General features: G+C 38.6%; 1 protein-coding gene across 2 annotated transcripts in view; it reads right to left on the reverse strand.

Moving 5' to 3' along the window:
* Positions 1-6,797: 6,797 nt before the first annotated feature.
* limch1b (LIM and calponin homology domains 1b) overlaps positions 6,798-22,152 on the reverse strand; it is a 415,809-nt gene continuing 400,454 nt past the window's right edge. For both annotated transcript variants that reach the window (XM_069924806.1, XM_069924805.1), the window contains 2 exons: positions 16,170-16,272; positions 6,798-10,539 (listed from right to left, as the gene is read on the reverse strand). In XM_069924806.1, the coding sequence (XP_069780907.1) occupies positions 10,514-10,539; positions 16,170-16,272 (129 nt within the window). In that variant the 3' untranslated portion in view covers positions 6,798-10,513. The remainder of the gene's footprint in view (positions 10,540-16,169; positions 16,273-22,152) is intronic.

A 22,152-nucleotide genomic window follows, 5' to 3' on the forward strand; every position in this document is an offset into this window, starting at 1 on the left:
ACTCCCACAAGTTGCTATAAAACTGTCTACTGGACTGGCTGAATATGGTAAAGGTCACAAAGCCTCATTTTATTATTCGGCCTTAACATAAATCCCAGGGGATAAACTTTTGTTGGGTCTCACAAGAGCATGGGAAATAGAGCTGAGTGTAGTTTTTGAGACAGAAGAATAGGACAACATTTATAACAATATCAATATAATGCCAAGAGACCAGAGAGTCCACTAATTCAGTTTAAGATTCTGCACCGCTTTTATCGGACTCCAGCAAGGTTATATAGATTAGGATTGAAAAATACCCCTGAATGCTGGCACTGTGAGGTGGATAAAGAAGACTTAGTACATGAGCTTTGCTCTTGTCCCAGAATTCAAGAATTTTGGATTATGATACATAAGTATATTGGTGAAGTTTCAGGTATACAAATTCTTTTACCCCAGACGTTTTGTCTTGAGAGACACACTTGGGTTATTGGGGGATAAATACTCTCAAAATTGGATTCAGACAACTATAATGGTAGAAAGACAAATTATACTTAAGAGGTTGGAAGAATTTGGGGGACCATCATTTCAGGAGTGGGGCTCAGAAATGGCCAAAGTGGTGTAGGGTGCAGACGTGGAGTTTCATCTCTTCCCAGTTGGAGTGGGCCCCAACAAAAGGGTCAGGCCTCCCCAAGTGGCCCAAATGAGTTGGACGTGTGGGGGAAGGTATGCTGACCCGGGGTTGGGAGGCCCAGGCAGTGGTGGTGGTGGCGGCAATGACATCTACGTATACTACCCGACATAATTCATTTTCTAGAATAGATTTCTTTTTAGTGTCGGCTCATCTACAGAGAAGAATAGATCTGGCAGAATACCTTGATGAAGACTTCAACTTAATACTGAAGGCTGCTAGATTCATTAAAGGTAGGCCTCAAATGCTTCAGAAAGTTTCTAAAATCTCTAGAAGTAAGTCTCCAATGTTACAGACTTTTAAAACAGTGCAGGTGGAAGAAGACACTACAATTTCTGTTTCAGAAGATTTTATGTGAAGAATGGATAATATGGCTCTTCAGGTTTCTCAAGGTTTTCAAGAAAATAAGTTCCAATTTGCAGAATTAAAAGGTGAAGTGGCATCGATTAAGCAAGATGTGGTTAAATGTTTAAGAGAAGTGAATGTGGTTCAGGTGGAATTTAAGGATATCAAACGAGTGTTTCATGACTGTACTGATACTGTTGATCAATATGTGGAGTGGATAGACTATTTGGAACATTGTTTAACAGATTGGAAGGTGCAGAAGTGCAAGTTTATGCAGAAGATTGATTCATTTGAAAATCAGTGTAGACGTAATAATGTTAAAATCGTAGGTTTGCCAGAGGATATTGAAGGTTCAGATCCGGTGAAGTTTTTTCAGAGATGGATACCTGAAATGTTAGGAGAGGATGCCTTTCCTGAGGGGTTGGAATTGGATAGAGCACATAGAGCATTGCGAAGAAAACTCTTTCTTGATCAACCTCCACGGTTCTTGTTTGTTGTTTAAGATTTCAAGAACGTGAATTAATTTTGCGACTGGCAATTCAGAAAGCCTGGCAGAATCAAGGTCCTATGTTGGTTCAGGGACACAGTTTTTTTAAATCCAGATTTAAATCAAGATGTGATGTGCCGTTGGAAAGAATTTAATCCGGCGAAAGCAGTGCTGTGGAAAAAGGATTATCAGTTTGCTTTTAGATACTCTGCTGTATTGAAGGTTTTTTTTATGGGATTCACAAGTTGAATTCTTTGATGATGAAACTGATGCTTTGTCGTTTGCCAATTCTTTGCCTAATAAACCTCAAGAGTTCTGAATTACAGAAATCCAAGCCTAATGGATTTCCGAAGCATAATGATGCTGTGAATCGGAAAATTGAGGATGATCCATCTGCTGCTGTTGTTAATGTTCAGAAAGCAGTTGGTGGAGTTGTGGGGGTGGTGGATTGAATTAGATTGATATTTAAACAAAATTTTGAGATGTATGAAATTCAACGGGGGGGGGGGAGGGGAGTGGATGGCACCATAACTTCCGAAGTCATCTGCCACTAGTGGTTTTTACCAAACCCAGTTTATAGAGGGGGGAGTATTACTTTGTTTTTTTCTTTTCTTTTTTTTTAAATTTTTTCTCTTCGAGGGAAGGGAGGGTTTTTTTTAAAGAGGGATTTAAAGGGAGAGGGGGGTTGTTTTTTTAATTTAAAAAAAATTATATATTTTTTTAACCAGAGCCTAAGTTTGTTGGTAGGTTGGTTGTTAAAAGTTTTTTTTAAGATAAAATGAGTAAATTGAATTGTGCGACTTTTAATGTTAAAGGGATGAATCATCCAATAAAGAGGAAGCAAATTTTGGATTATATCAAGAAGATGAAAGTGGATATTGCCTTCTTGCAAGAGATGTATTTGACCAAAAAAGAACATTTGAAATTGAAGAGGGATTTGGTCGGACATGTATTGGCATCATCTTTTAATTCAAAAGCGAGAGGAGTGGTGAATTTAATACATAAGAGAATACCTTTTATGTTGGACTCTGTTTTTGAAAGTGCTGGAAGAGCTTTGAAGGTGGATTATAAATTTTTTTCTGAAACATGGACTTTATTGTATTTATACGCTCCGAATGAGGATGACGTACAATTTGTAACTGATGCATTTTTGAATTTGAGTCAGTCAAATGACAATATAATGGTAGGTGGGGATTTTAACTTCTGCCTGGATCCATTATTGGATAAATCTCCAAAAATTGTCAAGAAAACACAAATGGCTAAAAGATTGGGAGAAGTAATGGGAGACTTGAATTTGGTGGACATTTGGTGACGTATTCATCCGAATGAGAAAGATTACTCATATTATTCTGCCCGACATAATTCATTTTCTAAAATAGATATTTTAGTGTCGGCTCATCTACAGGGAAGAGTAGATCTGGCAGAATATAAAAGTAGAATATTGTCGGACCATTCATTATTGTTGATATCCCGTGAGATTGCTGTAAAGGCTGAGAGAAATTACCATTGGAGGTTAAATAAAATGTTACTTAGATGACCTGAATTTGTTATGTTTTTAAAGGACCAGATAAAACTTTTTTTTGAAAATAAATGAGGGATCAGTGCAGAGTAAATTTACATTGTGAGAAGCTTTGAAAGTGTATTTGAGAGGTCAGGTTATTAGTTATATGGCTAAAGTGAAAAAGAAATATAATAAGGAACTTCTTGAGTTAGAGAAAGAGATTGAAGAGTTAGAGAAAAAAATTTCAACAGAGTGCAATGAAAGATAATAAGATACAGTTAGCTAATCTAAAACTTTGTTATAATATGAAATGAACTTATAATTATGAAAAATTGATTTTGAGATCAAAGCAGTGGTATTATGAGTTAGGGGAAAGAGCACATAAAGTACTAGTGTGGCAGTTGAAAATGGAACAAACTTCCAGAATAATTTATGCAGTACGTGGAAATTCAGGTATTACTTATGAACCACAGGAGATAAATGAGGAGTTTCGTACTTTCTATCAGGAATTATATATACTTATTTGTCTAGTTTGAATTTGGCTGTGTTTGAAGAGCAAGATGTAAGATTGTTAGATAATTCATTCACAGAGTTTGAATTGAAAGAGGCATTGCAAGCAATGCGTATGAGTAAATCAACTGGTGAAGATGGATTTATGATGGAATTTTATAAGGAATTTCATGATTCGTTGTTTCCAGTATACATGGATGTTTTGAGGCAGGCCACAGATACTGGACTATTTCTTGAATCATTCTCGAGAGCATTGATAATGGTTATACCAAAGAAAGATAGAGATCTATTTAAAATTGGTTCTTATAGGCCTATATCTTTACTTAATGTAGATTATAAGATTGTAGCAAAGGTTTTGGCTAACAGATTAGCTAATTGTTTACCAAAATTAGTACGTGGAAACCAAACAGGGTTTATTAAAAATAGATATTCAGTTGATAATATTACTAAATTAATTACAATAATTAATGCATCCAGATGGCAAATTAGCACTGGATGCTGAGAAAGCTTTTGATCATGAAGAGTGGAAATTTTTATCTAAAGTGTAACAACGATATAAGTTTGGGCAATTTTTTATAGGTTGGATTAAGGCATTATATAAGAATCATTCTGCACAGGCGGTGACAAATGGTCAGATTTCTCAAGCATTTAATTTGTGTAGATCAACTAGACAGGGTTGTCCATTGTCACCAGCCTTGTAATTAGTAATAGAACCTTTAGCTCAAGCGATTAGACAGAATATGACAATTCAAGGCATTACAATTGGACAACATGAGTATAAAATTAACTTAATTGCAGATGATGTCTTGATATATTTATCTAAACTGAAGAGTTCATTACGACCTTTACAAGAATGATTGGAATATTATGGGTCAATGTTAGGATATAATGTAAATTGGGAGAAAATTGAGATATTTCCAATATCCGAAGAAGATTATTCAGGCAAATTACTAATTTTAAATGGTCTGAGAAGATTAAGTATTTAAGGGTACTTATTGATAAGGAATTTAATAATTTGTATAGTTTAAATTATTTATCTTTATTAAATAGGATTAAATTTGATTTGAATCGATGGAAAGATTTACCATTGACGTTAACTGGCTGAATAAACTGTGTTAAAATGAATATCTACCCATGTATTCAGTATTTGTTTCAATCAATTCCATGTTTGGTACTGGGGAATTTTTTTAAAGAATTGAATAAGGCAGTACATTTTTTTTTATGGAAAGGTAAATTATCAAGAGTCTCGATGCAAAAGTTGACATGGTCATATGACTTGGGAGGTCTTCAATTACCACATTTTCAAAATTATTATCATGCAGCACAATTGAAGTTTATTAGTAGATTCCTTGATATTGACCAACCACCCATGTAGGCATACGTGGAGATGGATCAGATACATGAAAAGTCATTAAATAATTTTATATATAAGTGGAATTTATTGCTTTTGCAAACATATAAAGTACCAGTCTTAATTCATTTATTTAAAATATGGAACAAGTGGAATCAGTCTATAGGTTCGAAAGAAATATGTTCAATTAAAACTCCGCTATATCAAAATCAATTGATTCCCTTCTCAATGCACAACCCTTATTAGAAGGAGTAGGACTTAAAAGGTTTGGTATTAATTGAAGATTGTTTTGAGGCAGGTTTATTTCTTTCATTTGACACACTTAGGGAGAAATTTGGAATATTACGAAACATGTTATTTGCTTATTATTAAATACAGGATTTAAAAAATTAATAAGTTTGGTCGAAACTTGATATTACCAAGGCAATCGAAGTTTGAAATTTTGCTTATGGACAAGGAAAAGAAAGGGTTTGTTTCAGAGATGTATTTGTTATTACAATCAAAAATGAAGAAGTCTGGAATGTTGAGAGTAAGAGATAAATGGGAACAGGAGTTAGCTATGGTTATCCCTGATGAAGTATGGTCTGATTTATGCCTACATAGTGTAACAAAATTAGTTAACGTATGTTATAGTTTAGTTAATTATAACTTTTTACATCAGTTATATTTAACTCCTGAAAAGTTAAAGAGGTATGGTTTTAGGGAATATGATTTGTTTTAGATGTGGAGATCAGGTAGGTACGTCTATACATTCTGTGTGGGAATGGTCAAAAGTTAAACCTTTTTGGGAAAAGTTTATTAAATTTTTGCCAGATTTATTTCAAATAGATTTGTTTGTGGATCCATAGTTGTGCCTATTTGGATCTAAGAATCCATTAACAACAAGTTTAGATAAATTTTGGGTTGTGCTTATTCGTTTAAGTTTGGCAGTAGCTAGGAAATGTATAGCGGTAACTTGGAAAAATGATGTAGACCTAAGTATAGGTAGCCTAATGAAATTCAATCATGTTTGTATTTGGAGAAAATTACATATAATTTGAGGAATAATTATTCTTTTTTTGAAAATATGTGGACTTTATATTTGAAAGGTATGAAGCTAAATGTTAAGTAATTGTTATTTTTATTTGCATTATAATTCAACCCATTTCGTATTTTGTAATAACCTTCTTTCTTTATGTTAAACTCCGGGGGGAGGGAGGGATAATAAGGGGTGGGGGGGGATAGTGGGTGGAAATCTGGGGGGGGGGGTAAGGGGAATAAGGGTTTTTTTTCCATTTATGTTTTGTTATATTTCTTTTGTATTCCTTTGTAAAATTCAAAATAAAATTAAAAAAAAAAGAAATGGCCAAAGAGTTTGAACGCATGTTATATGGTTTGATAAACTGGACCTTTACACACAAAAATGGGGCAAATATCTAGGAATTTTTTGTGTTATTCGAGATCTAAATAGACCCATAAGGTTATTGTATTGATATTTTTTGCTGCCATGTTTTTATTTTATAGATAAGTTTATGTTTTGTAACTTATGATTTACACTGACTCAAGGGTTTTTGGAAACATTTTTAAAGAACTCAATAAAATTTAAAGCACAAAAAAAGTAGTGCAGGCAGACTCATCCTAACCCTCACCACTAACAAAACTCGTGCCCGATGGTGCACAAGACAATTCATAGCAATGGCTGAAATTAAGGTAATTAAATAGTATGAACGTGCTCCTTTGCCTGCACATGGTTGATCGGGTGAGGGTTAATGATGCATTGAAATCCCAGCACCATTTACCAGCACTATCCGATATTTTCCAAGTTTCCATTTTAAATGTTGATTCAAAATCTAAAATACAAAACAGGGAGTGATTGAAGACATAAAACTGAAGGTTTTAAATGAGCATGTAAGAGTTCTAAACATAGAACTTTGAGAAATTAAACATTACATGACAGTACTTTTAATTGTTTTATTTATAAACAACGTACATTTACTATAAAAGCCAATTGCATTAATTGAACACAGTAATTTTTTCATTCAAGAGGCAAAAAGCTATACATATAGCTCAATACTGTAGTGTATGTCTGACAATTTTGTTTATTTGAACAACAGCCCCAGTTACAATTTGTCACTTAAATATACATCTGTCCAAGTCCATATAGTATTTTTTCCAGCACATTCTGGGGGAAATGCAGTACAACCACATACTCTAAGAAATATGTGCTCTCAGTTAAGTGTTAATAGATTTTGGCAGAGCTTCATGGGATACTTCATTAAGGAAACCACACTGAATTATGTAACCATAAATAATCAAGTATCAGTGGAAAAAGAACAATCACAGCAATAATTATAAATCTTTATTGATTACTATTCAAATATAGAATTCTCACTCATTGGACTATGATTAACTAGGGTGTTCATCTCTGTTAATAATGATAAATGTAACCAGACAGCATAGCAACAGGTCCTTCCGGTCCATGGGCTTGTGCCCCCCAAATACCCCAATTAACCTACAATCTCCGTCCAGAAACTGGAGTACCCAGAGGAAACCCACACAGACATAGGGAGAATGTACAAACTCCTTACAGACAGTGCTGGATTCAAACCTGGTTCACTGGTAGTGTAATGGCCTGCTCTAACCATGCCACCATCTGAACACTATCTTGACATATTAGGTAAGGAATTACTACCAGTTGTGAATGACACAGTGAGAGGGAAGTTTGTGTTAAATGTCCAATTTGGTAATATGTGTATGTTAAACTCTAAAATTTGATTTCATTAAAGTCAATAAAAGGTTTTTAGAAGGACTTCAATCTACAACAGTCACTACATCACATGGTTAGGATACATAACACAGGATTAATTTCAATTCCAATGTGCTTTATTACATTTCACAACTTAGTTTGAATGAGCTAATAATGCTTTTAAAATAGTGGAATGTGATACAAATTCATCACTCTTCTAATACTGGTGACCATATTTTCCAGCCATAATTTGTCCAAAATACTAGCATTAAGATGCTTTTGATTGTTGTTTTATTGTGAATTACATAAATCTTAAACAATTCTCTACACATGTCAATGAGTTGCAGTGCTACCTCTTTTATAAGAGTAGTAACTTTGCATTTAATTTCAAATCAAAGTACTTAATATTAAACAGACAATTGTAAAAGGGGCTATTGGAACAGGTACAGAATGTGGTATAATACATATTCAAATATTTGTTCTACAGGTCATTTCATAAGAGTGAAAATGTACATGTTAAAAGTTGGGTTTAAAAACCTTCTGAATGCTAAAAGTATTTTACACAATGGATGGCCTGATCCCAGGGAAACATCAGCATTTGCTGAAATCATGGAGAAGGTTGGAATCTTTGGGGTACTGTCACATCTGATGAACCAGTAGGCCTCAGCATCATGTTGGACGCCCCCTCTTCTCAGAATCAGTTGGACTCAACTCATTTAAAAGTGACAGAAATGTTTATTGAGCCAGATACCCACACACATTTCTACTTTCACCTTCATTGATCGTCCATATGCAATAGCTTGCACATTTACTTAAGGCACTGTTTTAATGTGAATGAAACAAGTTTTGTAGTTCAACAGACCATTCAAACAATGGATGCAAATAAAAATAAAACACACAAAATTATCATATAACGCATCGTCACCAACATGCAAAACATGGTCTTAAACTATTTCAATAAATAATGTCAACCTTGCAAGGAAGATCATTGCTGCCTGCTGAACCAAAGACACTTGTTAAGCTGTGTTCTTTTAACAAAGTTGCTAACTGACAATGGGCTACACCTTACTATTTATTCTCCTGGAAGGAGAGCCAAGAACTTGGTAAACAGGGTAGGCATTGTATTGCTGTTGTTCAAGGCAGACACATGTCATTGGCTAATTAGGTGCTTTCAGTTCTTGGTTGATTCACCTTGCAAGCATTTGCCTCAGATACAATTGGTCTGCTAAGCAAGAAATTATGACATGCATCAAGTTAGCTGTAATTGTTCGATTGACCAGCTTCTTTGGCCTACAAATCAACCAAAGTGGCATTTTTAAAAAAACCTGTGGGAAATTTAATGATATTTCAGTTAAAAAAAAACAAATTCTCCCATGAATGGGTTTACAGTATTTTGTTAATTCTTCATTAAATTGCAGATTGTTCCAACAGTGGCTTGTGATAGATTTATAAATAATTTAAACAATTTGAATTCAATCCCTGTTTAGGAAGATTGATTAAAAAAATTCATAGTTTCAATATTTTGTTAGGTAGAATGCTTCAAAGTAAAGGTGCAATACAGTAATAACCAAAATTATTGTATTTACTTTTTTGTTAGTTTAACAGGATGCTAACACCTTTCTACTGAAAAGGAACAACTCCATTTTTAAGTGTGTAGGTTCGAACTTAACACTGCTTGATTTCAGCCTAGTTTCCAAATTGATGTCCCCACCTTATTAGTTTTTAAAATGGCTGTACAAACTGAATTCATAACTCAGATGGCAATCCACTGTATTTGAGCATGTTCAGATTTATTGCATTATATGTACTCATCAGAACACTTGAAATTTTGATACTTGATACCTATTTACAGTGAAAAATGCACAAAATAATTAAAATGCTGGGTTAACAGGAAATCATGAACTGCTTCCATATTTTATTGGAAAATCCCCACTCAAGGCATGGGAGTGATGATTTTTTAAAAAATATATTATTGATTTACATTTGAATTGCAGTCTGGCAGTTGTTCACCAAATGATCATAGACTTATGGAATCCATCAATCTAAATCTAAATAGATCAATTAGTTGAAGAATAGGTGAAAGAAAGCCAGCATTGACAATCTAAGGGATCTGATGCTTGATACCAAGTACTAGCAGTACATATTTGAAGAAGGCTTCAAATACAAACTATATTTTTGCTAAAAAACAAATTTGAATACAATAAATCTTAGTCATCTGAGACAAGCACAGCAGCTTTCAATTCTGTTTTTTAAATTTAGCAATAAAATATTGTGCAGCTGTAAGTTACGATGAGCTAGGATGAAAGAAAAGCATGGTTATTGCTCTTTATCAATTTTTGTGCATGCTAGGCCTTCATGATATTCTTACATTATGAAGAAATGACCCTGAAGGACACAGCAATCTAAAATATCAATGTAATTATAAACCTCTCATTTGGAATAAACGCTACATTCCCTAAATATGACATCGATGGCCCAAATTTGTTCCAAGAAAAGGAAGACAAAGTTATTAACCACTACACAGGACAAATAGAGTTTTATTCACTTATTCCTCTGCATCTTTATGTTTAACATTTTCATAACTGGAAGAGGCTATAAAATAAATTATATATCACACAATATTAATTAAAACATGTTGAATTCAGTTAAAAGCTTTTCTACAACAGCAAATATATGTCAAATTATGCTCCTATTGTGGCTATATGAACAAAAGAACAGCAGTTTCACTGAACATGAAAATGACACAAAGTGTTGGTTGCCAAAGTAACAAGGCAGGTAAAAGTTGTGGGAAATGAGGGTTCTCTGAGTGAGGAAGCCATCAAGGAGAGTGAAATCGGCGATTGTGTGCAAACTGTGAACATCCCATTGAGCTTCAGGGCCATTTGTATTCTGTTGGGCTTTCGGTTACTGATTGGCATGCAGCATGGTCATAAAGTTGTGGGTTGTCCAGCAGCTAAACAAAACAAAGCATCTGATTAGAAAGTACACACATAGGTAGTTTGTTGGTAGAAAAATATTGGTGCATCGTTGAGTGTTAAACACTTCTAATATTACTTATGAAATATCTATGATAATTATTCAAGATGCATTATCGAGCTCTTCTCATAAAAGATAGAACATTACAGTACAGAAAACAGGCCCTTTTTCCCTTCTAGTCTGTGTCAAAATATTATTTTGCCTAGTTCCACTGACCTGCACCCATACCACAGCCCTCTATACCCCTTCCCCATTGTCCATGTACCTGTTCAAATTTTTCTTGTATGTTAAAATTGAGCCTGCATTCACCACTTCAGATGGCAGGTTATTCCACAGTCCTACCACAGTGAGAAGTTCCTCCAAATGTTCTCCCTAAACTTTTCCCCTTTTACCCTTAGTCCACGTCCTCTCCTTTACATCTCACCTATTTATACCCCTCAAAATTTTGTATACCTCTATCAAATCTCCCCTCATTCTTCGACGCTCCATTGAATTAAGTCCTAACCTGTTTAACCTTTCCCTATAATTCAATTCCTGAAGTCCAGGCAACATCCATGTACATCTTTTCTTCACTCTTTCCATCTTATTGATATCTTTCCTGTAGTTAGGTGACCAAAAATATACACAATATTCCAAATTTGGCCTCAACAACATCTTTTACAACTTTAACATAACATCTCAACTCCTATATTCAATACTTTGATTTATGAAGGCCTATATGCCAAAAGCTCTCTTTACAACTCCATCCTCTTATGATGCCACTTTCAGGGAATTATGTATCTGTATTCCCAGATCCCTCTGTTCTACCACCCTCCTCAGTGCCCTACGATTTACCATGTATGTTTTTTCTTGGTTTGTCCTTCCAAAATGCAACAGCTCACACTTGTCTGCATTAAATTCCATCTGTCATTTTACAGCCTATTTTTCCAGCTGGACCAGATCCCTTTAGTAGCTTTGAAGGCCTTCCCCATTGTCCACAATGTCTCCAATCTTTGTGTCACCTGCAAACTTGCTGATCCAATTTACCTTATTATCATCCAGATCATTGATATAGATGACAAACAACAATGGTCCCAGCACCAATCCCTGAGGAACATCACTAATCACAGGCCTCCAATCTGAGAAGCAATCATCTACTCCCATTTCCTGGCTTCTTCCGTGTAACCAATAGGCTTTTTCAGGTGCATTCTTGGCTAAGAATGCGCCTGAAGAGCACAGAAGCGTCCCTTTAAATTGCAGTTCAGGTAGCAGTGTTGAAAGCGCAGTGCTGGCCACTTGAAAGGACAGCTGCGGCAGGATGTGCATCTGAGTGCATTTCGGCTCCTGTCCCTTGGGCTGTCAATTCAGGATGGCTGGCTGTCAGTTGGAACAGCCAGCGCGGGCTATCAGCGCGTGGACGTCCCATGCAGGATGTTCCCACACTGTGGGGCGGCTGGCGTGGGCTGTCCCCACACTGTCAGGCAGCCGGCGCAGGTTGTCCCCACACTGTCAGTTGGCCGGGGTGGGCTGTCAGTGCAGGGACAACCCGCGCGGGATGTCCCCACACTGATCCCGCTACCCTACTCTCTCCCCCCTCATGAATCCAGTCCACACATTGTGGGGTGGCCAGCGCGGGGGTACGGGGGCTTGAGTGGCTGGCGGGGGAGGAGGCTGGAGCACCGGTGGGGGAGAAGGAGGCTGGAGCGGCCGGTGAGTGAGTATGGGGGCTGGAGCTGCTGGTGGGGGAGGAGGCTGGAGCACTGGTGGGGGAGAAGGAGGCTGGAGCGGCCAATGGGTGAGTACGGAAGCTGGAATGGCCGGCGGGGGAGGAGGCTGAAGCATCAGTGGGTGAGTACAGAGGCTGGAGTGGCCAGCGGGGGAGGAGGCTGAAGTGGCTGGCGGGTGAGTATGGGGGCTGGAGCAGCCGGGAGGGGAGGAGGCTGGGGCACCGGCGGGGGAGGAGGCTGGGGCACCGGCGGGGGAGGAGGAGGCTGGAGTGGCCAGCGGGTGAGTACAGGGACTGGAGCAGCCGGCGGGGGAGGAGGCTGGAGCACCGGCAGGGGAGGAGGCTGGAGCACCGGTGGGTGAGTATGGTGGCTGGAGCAGCCGTTGGGGGAGAAGGAGGCGCTCGAGTCGAGTACCGGCATTGTTTTGGCCAACCCCCTTCTCCCCTACCGGACGCTCTATTCCCCTTCTTCCCACTCCCGAAATCAGTAACGACAGTGTGGGGACAGCCCGCGCTGGCTGCCCGACAGTGTGGGGACTGATTTCATGAGTGGGGAGAGAGCTGGGCAGCGGGATCAGTATGGGAATGTCCCCGCGCTGACAGCCCACGCTGGCTGCCCGACAGTGTGGGGACTGGGAGAGGAGCTGTCAGGCACTGGGCAGTTGATTGTCATCTGAATGTAGCTGCTTTTAGGTGGCTGCATTCAGATGGCTGGGGAGGCAACTGTGCCGTGAGGATTATCCCTTTCAGAGGAGGGTTACCAAACTCGCCTGGCAGGCGCCTCCTGCACATTCCCGTGGCCTTCCCTTCCTTGCCAAAATATGTGGCTTAACAAGTAGGTCAATTGGCCACCTGAAAGAGCCTAATATTGAGTCCTGTTTACTATCTCACCATGAACACCGTGTCTGAACTTTCCTGACTAACTTCAAAGACCTTACTAAAGTTTATGTAGACAACATCCACAGTCTTTACTTCATCAATTTTCCTGGTAACCTCCTCTAAAGATTGGTTAAACATGACCTGCCATGCACAAAGCTATGTTGATTATCTTTAATTAATCCCATGCTATCCAAATACTTGTACATCTGAACACTAAGGTCACCTTCCAATAATTTACCTACTACTAATGTCAGGCTCACCATTCTGTAATTTCCTGGGTTACTTTTGGAGCCTCTTTAAAACAATAGAACAACATAAGCTACCCTCCAATCCTCCGGCACCTCACCTGTGGCTAAGGACATTTTAAATATTTCTGCCAGGGCCCAGCAATTTCTACACTAGCCTCCCTCATGGTCTGAGGTAATATCTTGTTAGGCCCTGGGGATTTATCCACCCTTATTTGCTTTAAGACAGCAAGCACTCATAGTTATCATGACCACACTGTTTTCCTTACTTCCTTAGTCTCTGTGCCAGATTTTTGAAGCCAAAAACCATTTTAAGACCTCTCCAATCTCTTCTGGCTGCATACATAGCTGATCAATCTGATCTTCCATGGGATCAATGTTGTCCCTTACTATCCTTTTTCTCTTAATATACCTGTAGTAACCTGTAGAAACCCTCACATTGTCTGCCAAAGCAACCTTGTTTTATTTTAGCCTTCCTGATTTCCCTAATTTTTTCTTGCATTTTTTATACTCCTCAAGTGCCTCATTTGCTCCTTGTTGCCTACACCTTGATACAACTCTAGATTTTTTTCATTTAAATTTATTTACTTTTAAAATTAAATTAAATTTAGACATACAACACAGCAAAAGGCCATTTTGGCCTATGAGTCCATGCCATCCAATAACTGCCAATTAACCTACAAACCCATGTACATTTTGAATGGTTGGAGGAAACCCTCGCACACATGGGGAGAACGTACAAACTCATTGCAGACAGTGCAAGATTTGAACCCTGGTCCCGATTGCTAGCACTGTATTAGCATTGTGCTAACCACAACGCTCACCATGCCGCCCTCTCTAAGTAATCAGATGTACCTCTCTCCATAACTAGATCCCCAATATCCTTGAAAACCAAGGTTTCCTATGTCTGTTAACTCAGCCTTTAATCCTGACAGGAACATACAAACTCTGTATTCTCAAAATTTCGCTGTTGAAGGTCTTCAACTTACTGAACACATCTTTGCCAGAAAACAACTTGTCCCAATCCACGCTCTCTAGATCCTTTCTCATTTCCCCAAAATTGGCCTTTCTCCAGTTTAGAATCTCAACCCGAAGACCAGACCTATCCTTCTCCATAATTAACTGAAACTAATGGCATTACGATCACTGAACCTAAAATGTTCCCCTACACATAGTTCTGTCACCTGTCCTGTCTCCCTAATAGGAGATCTAGAATTGCACTCCCTCTAGTTGGTACCTCTCTAGATTGATTTAGAAAACTTTTCTGAACACATTTGACAAACTTCAAGCCATCCAGCCTTTTTACAGTGTGGGAGTCCCAGTCAATATGTGGAAAATTAAAATCTCCTACTACCACAAGTTTCTGTTTCTGCTCTCTCTCTCTACAGATTTGCTCCTCCATTTCTCTCTGATGATTGGGCAGTCTATAATACAATCCTATCAGTGTGGTCATACCTTCCCGTTCCTTTGCTAATTCCAGCATACTCCTGGTTGAATGGAGCCAGTTTTTGTGGATTAAGAAGTGAGTGATTCACCACAGGATTCCTCACCCCTGACCTGCTCTCATAGCCACATGGTGTATATGGCTTCTCCAGTTCAATTTCTGGTCGTCATTATATTGGAGAATTCAGTGATGGCAATGCCATTGAGAATTGGATGGTGATAGGTGGATTTTCCCTTATTGGATATAGTCATTGCTGGCACTTTTGTGTGGTGTCATATTGCCAGGAATGCTAAAGTGGAATTAGAATTTTAAAATGGTTGGTTGATCTCAGCAAAATAGAGTTTTACCACACAGCTATTATGGTGCATTTTTCTTTTTATTTGTAAATAAAAATATGGAAGTATTAAAGATGAAATTATCGCTGAATTGCCATAGGTGTAAAACATTTTATCAACAAGACTGTACTTTTAATGATTGTAATGCAAATGCTGCAAGCTGATGACATCATTTTAAATTTACTCTGAGAAAACTATGATTAGCGTATGATATTTACTTATTACTCTATAATTGACAATATCTTAACTTTACATCCAACAGCATTTTTATGTGGGTTTGGGATGCTCATCACTTCCCTCACAAAATCTTTCCAGAATTTTACATTTTCCCCCCGTATTCCAAAGTGCATTTCATCTGGTACCAAACATCGGCAATTTATGGCATCCAGGGAAAGTGAAATAATCAGACAGGCTAATCAAGCTGATCACTTTTAAGACTCACAGATCTCAAAGTAAAACACATGGATTATATTTCAATTTTAAGTTAATGAAGTGAAAACAAAATAAAAATTGGGAGTTGACAGAATTTGATTAGAAGATAAAATGCCATGGGGGGGGGTTAACCATAGGTTTTACCATGCTGTTTATTTCTGAGATTCTACATCTAAAAACAAAATTCAGAAAATAGATATTTATTTTAAATCATCCGAACTTCAGAAGTGTTTCTGATGGATTGATACTCCACTCACTTTTTAGGACTAAATCAAAGCTTAATCTGTAATACTAGTTGATTACCCTGTTTAAATATAGAAATGGTTTTCTGAATGATAGTTGTTATGTAGGCTTAGTTGTACAAATTAATTGACTTCCTGAACAAAAGTCACAATGTACCCTTTACAGGAATGGGGTGTAACCAACAGTAATTTTCTGTCTCCCAAACATGGTGAAGGTTTTAAACAATAACAACAAGGTAAATTGAAAATTTTTATTGATATTACTATTGCAAAATCTGAGACACTAATTGTGAAAGTTTTCAAACATTTTACAAATGTAACTCACTTCTGGACCTGATGTAGCAGTCATTACAATTGAGAAGACCATTGCGGATCCGGACATCTGTGCCTGTAGTTGCATCTCCAAGTTGTCCTTGACAGATTCCACACTGCAATATCATCATTAAATGTTGAGTGATCTTTTAATTCCTAAAAAGGTATGCAATGAGATCTTGCAAATGTACTCGCACTCTCTTAGCTTGAGTTCATTCTTTCTACTTGTGGTCCTAAACCACATTCACCATTTTACAATTACTTCATGACAAATTGTTGAAAGCATGGGCTACTATTTCCTGACTGAGGCACCTTTAGTATCCGGTGAAGAAGTGAATGGCAAAAAAAAAAACTGTACAGCTTCTCAAATAATATGGTTGAAGAACAAAGGAAAAATAAATACAGGCTGAGAAGTTGCTTGAAGCCATAAATGGTCAGCATAGTGGCAAAGTCAGCAGAATATTTGCCAGCTTCATTCCTGAGTTCTGTATGTGTGGAGATTGCATCTTCTCCATGGATTTCCTCCAGATGCTCTGGTTTTCTCTCTAATCCCAGAGGTACACGTTGGATTAACTGGTCACTCTAAAGTGCATCTGGTGTCTAGGCGGGTGGTAGAATTTAATAAGGTTAATGAGAGTGAGGAGAATAAAATGGGAATGATGAAGGATGAATGTAAAATGGGGGCTTGATAATTGATGTGATCTCATTTGGCTGCAGGGCTGGTTTCCATGCTGCAACCCATCATGACTCCAAGTATAAATAAGAACACAGGAATCAGAAGCAGAAGTAGACAAGATTATGGTTGATTTTGTGTCATATGATGATGCAATGACTTTAGCATCATTTTCTAGCTCTAACCACAAACACCTTCATTGTTTTGTCTCCTCAAGATTGAATGTCCTGTCCTGTCCTGTATGGCTAGTCCTTAATTTAGGTCCGAAACTCCAACTGAAAAACTTGACATCTAGCCGACAGAACAAATGACCATCCATCCTATCAAAGCTGCTTACACATTCTATACATTTCAATGAAATTGCCTCATTATTCTGAAGCCAAGGGAATACAGGCCCAAACTGTTTCCTCAAAGAGTAAAGCCTTCATCATGGGAATTGCTTCGGTGAACCCTGTAGCACTCCCTTTATTGCAAGTACATCTTTGCTTGGGCAAGGATGCTGATCTGAGAAAATACTACGGAAATCTCTCCAGGGCCCTGTTCTATTGGAGCATGATCTCCCTGGTACTCTAATCTTCTTCCAATAAAAATGATCATACTATCATATTTCCTAATTACTTGCAAAATCCAAAATCTGACAATTTCATTTAAGAGGCAATATTTGCTCTTATCCCATCCCTCTGCTCCTTCTCATGTTCCCAAGAACCCTATTTGCCCATCATCCCTTTCCCTGTATCTTTGAAGAAATATGACTAAAAGGATGTTAACTTGGTGATTCATCTGCAGTTGTCCTACTAAGACCACTATCTTTCAATTTCCCCATAATAAATGTCTCTTTTTATCAATATGGATGACCTTTCATTTTTTCATGCTTTATCAAAGTCCATTTACTAAGCCCATCTGTATCTACCTGAAATCATCTTCAATCATCCTGAGAGCTCACATAGCTTTGTATCATGAGTAAACGTGCATATACAGGTGCATGATCCTTTATCTGGAACCCTTGGGGGACAGTGTGTTCTGAGTTTTGGATTTTACTGGATTTCAGAAAGCCAGATTTAAGCCCACCTGAATTATGCTGCCGTTCTCCCTCTCTCATCCGTTTGACTCGCGCTGCAGTTCTCCCCCACCTCGCCCGCCCAACTTGGGCTGCTGTTCTCCCCCCATCGCCCACCCAACTTGCGCTGCCAGTCTCTCCCCCCGCCCGCCTGACTCGCACTGCTGGTCTCTCGCCCGCCTGACTCATGCTGCTGGCTCCCCCCAACTCGCCCACCCAAGTTGCACTGCCGGTCTTTCCCCCCCTCCCCTGCCTGAGTCGTGCTGCTGGTCTCTCTCCCCACTTGCCAGATTTTAGATGTCTGGATAAAGGATAGTGTACCTGTATTGCACCTGATCTCCTTGCCCACACAAATCCAAGGCATCTTAGTGGTCACAGCTTCTCACAACAAAAAGGAGATTCTAATTCTTTGTTAATGGATGTACTCTGATTTTGTTTCACAGCCTCTAATGTGGCATCTTATTGAAGGCAATCTAAAAGTTCACATAACAACAACAGTTAGATCACCCTTATCTATTCAGCAAGTTATAATCTAAAAACAATCAAAAAGTTTCTCAGAGGTTTTATTCTGCCAAATCTATTTTTTCCTCCAGGCATCCTGTTTCCACTTCCTTAATTATTGATTCCAGAAAATTTCCTGCAACTGATATAAAAATGGAAAAATGTTGGAAATATTTAGTAGGTCACATAGCACCAGTGGATAGGGTCAATGTGCCTTTGGCAGAATTAGGAAAGAAAAATAAAAGTAATTTTAAGATGCAGAGAAGCTGACAGGCGGTATAGAGAGGATAAAGGGAATATTCATGGTTGGGTGATACCAGGTTTAAATGAGTTAATGATGCAATTTGAGGGTTTTCATTTTATCTGTGTTGGAATGCACCATTTTTTGCTGCAAGTTATCCATTTGATTTTGGCCTGGTTTTTCTTTGTCTGATGGTATAGTCTAACCTGTGAGGACATCCCATACATCTACTATTAGAAATATGCAGCACAAAGCAAAAATGTATAATCAGCCTCTAACTGCCTCCATAGTCTCTTCTCCCTTAAATACTGGGCTTACAGTTTCTACTATTACGAGCCTAGAGGACCCCAAAACCCAGCAGCAATAGATATTCACCAAGACAAATGGTTACTTAAACAAAAGTTGCTTTTAATTATATTTAAACATGAAAAAAGAATCACAATTTAACTTATCACTATTGACTTAACTAATTTAACTTCTAATTCTAAGTGCAGGTGTATGTAATGTGTGTGTAAGTTCAGAAAAGTTATTTGATTCATAGTCCAAGCTCACTTCTGATTCCTCCAGGTTCACTGGTTGCAGATAACTCTTATACTGTGCACAGAATTTAACATTTATAAAGTTACACCAGGCTCTGGTGCTTGAAAGGTAAATTGTTACTGCTCAGAAAGGTTCTTGTTGGTTTTCAGAGAGAGATATGCTGTTCTAGGACCTCCACAACTGATGCCTTTTTAATCACTGAAGTGTCTTGCTGAAGAAACTTTCCCCCTTTAGGGTTCTCCATATGATAACCTCTTTCTTTTAGGTCACCACAGAGTGCCTTTTTGTTTCTCTTATTCCAAGTGAAATATTAGACAGCGAGTCCTCTCCTCTTGCATGAACCACAAGGGCTTTGACCAGGCTGAACTAAGCACTCACAACCCATCTTCCAAATGGGGTTTTCCACAAGCTTGCCAGCTTGTCCTGTTCCAGTTCCTGCTGCTAACTGTAAAACTGTACAACTGATCTCTCTCTCTCTCTCTCTCTCTCTGAGAGAAAAAGCCTCTTTGACTCTCTTTGCTTGCAAAGCCGCATAACCCTCTTAGAACAGCATTCCCCTCCAGACAATATGTGGCTCCGACAAGCTCTTTCATCTGTTGCCTTTTTGTAAACAACAATCCATTAGTGAAGTCTCTTGGGCACTCTCTAAAGCTTTTCCAAAGACTGTTGGCCCTGACATGTCTAGCTTGAGCAGAGCTCCAGTATTTTAAATAAGATCTGTTTGAAAGTGTTTGTATGTGACCTACACTAAAAAAAACCTTTCCCAATTTATCTCCAAAAAACATATCTATATATTCTGTCACACTACCTTCTGATCTAAGGAAATCACTCTGAATCTATGTATTTTTAGAAGACCACAACAAGAGGCAAACTATCACCATAGGTACCTCTTACCGAAGATGTAGGTCAAGTCCTGGTGATTTATTTGCTTTGAATCCCATTAATTTCTGCAGTACAGTTTCTCCCCAGATTGGTAACACATAACAAAAACACCATGAACATACAAGTGGGTGTTTTGGGATGGGGGGGGGGGTGGATTTGTTGGCTTTTGCAAGACTGATGCAATTCCATGTGCCTTCTTTTCTCTCCGCCACCACGGTCTCTCCCACCAAATCCACTACAATCAGGGGGCTGGGTGTATTGAGTGGACACACTTTCTCACTGAGGCAGTGATGTCGGCTGGTGGCTACTATTTCCATGCCTGCTCCCTCTCCTGTCACTGCTCTTTCTGTGAAACTCTCCTACACACTGTATTTTGTTTATTTCCTACTTGCAAGCAGTTGGGAATACAAACAAGAACAAAACCCTTGTCATAGCCTTGGCACTGCCTGCACTTGCTTTTCTTACCCTTTTGCCATTTCCCATTAAAATACAAACTATTTGATTAATTTCTCTGCCATTTTCTTAATCCGTAGTACAATTTTCCCTGCATCAATTTGTAGGCGACCCACATCATCCTTTGCTAATCTTTTCCTTATCATACATCTGCAGAAACTCTTAAAGTCTGTTTTTATGCTTTTCATTAGTTTACTTTTGCATCTGACATTTTGTTTACTTATCTGCAAGTTGTAGCTAGCAAGCAGGGGACTGGAGAATCTGCAATCATATGACTTTGGGGTCTCTTCAGGAGAGAGCATGAGTCAGTTGCAGCTAGCAAACAGGCAATTGGAGGATCTGTGATCACGTGATCAGGAGTAAACGAGGAGCATCAGCATAAAAGTAAGGAACTGTGCAGTAGAGTGGCCAGTGTGAGTGCCTCAGGGTAGGAGTGGGACTTTGGGGCTTTGACACAAGAGGCTTCGGCAAGCAGAGGCTGAGCATGAGCTTTTAATGATGGTTCACTTTATTAACAGTGTACCAGTAAACCAGCCAATGAAAAACAATCAGCATCAACTGGAAGTTAAAAATAGTGCTATATACATTTCAATAAAATGTGCAATTACATTAGAACATAAAAAATAGGAGCAGGAGTAGGCCATCTGTCCCATCGAGCCTGCTCCGCCATTCAGTAAGATCATGGCTGATCTGATCATTGACTCAACTCCAGCTACCTGCCTTTTCCCCATATCCCTTAATTCCTTTTTTATGTAAAAATCTATCTAACTGAATCTTAAAAATGTTTAATTAAGTAGCCTCAACTGCTTCCTTAGGTAGAGAATTCTGCAGATTCACTACTCTCTGGTAAAAACAGATTTCCTTATCTCATCTTAAATCTACTCCCCTGAATCTTGAGGCTGTGTCCCCTAGTTCTGGTCTCACTTACCAGTGAAAACAATTTTCCTGTATCTATCATCTATCCCTTTCATAATTTTATATGTTTTTATAATATCTCCTCCCAGACGATTTAGACTCTCCTCATAGGTCAACCCCCTCATCTCCGGGATCAACCTGGTGAACCTCCTCTGGACTGCCTCCCAAGGCCAGTATATCCATCCTCAAGTATGGAGACCAGAACTGCATACAGTACTCCAGGTGCAGCCTCACCAGTACCTTGTACATTTGCAGCATGACCTCCCTGCTCTTGAATTCAATTCCTCTAGCAATGAAGGCCAATATTCCATTTCCCTCCAATTTTTTGCAATTCATGCACAAGCACTCCCAAGTCCTTTTGCACCACTTAAGTAATAATCTGAAATAGACAGATAGGTTCAACGGTGGCTAGAAGGTAGATGCCAGAGAGTCATGGTGGATAACAGTCTGTCAGGATGGAGGCCGGTGATGAGTGGTGTGCCTCAGGGATTGGTGTTGGACCCCTTGTTGTTTGTCATTTACAGTAATGATTTGGATGATGGAGTGGTAAACTGGGTTAGTAAATATGCGGACGATACAAAAATAGGGGGAGATGGTTTTCATGGACTGCAGAAGGATTTGGACTGCTTAGAAGAGTGGGCTGAAAGATGGCAGATGGAGTTTAATATTGATCAGTGTGAAGTGCTTCATTTTGGGAGGAATAATCAAAACAGGACGTATCCAGTGAAGGGGAT

Source organism: Narcine bancroftii, chromosome 3 (assembly GCF_036971445.1).
Source record: "Narcine bancroftii isolate sNarBan1 chromosome 3, sNarBan1.hap1, whole genome shotgun sequence".
NCBI lineage: Eukaryota > Metazoa > Chordata > Chondrichthyes > Torpediniformes > Narcinidae > Narcine > Narcine bancroftii.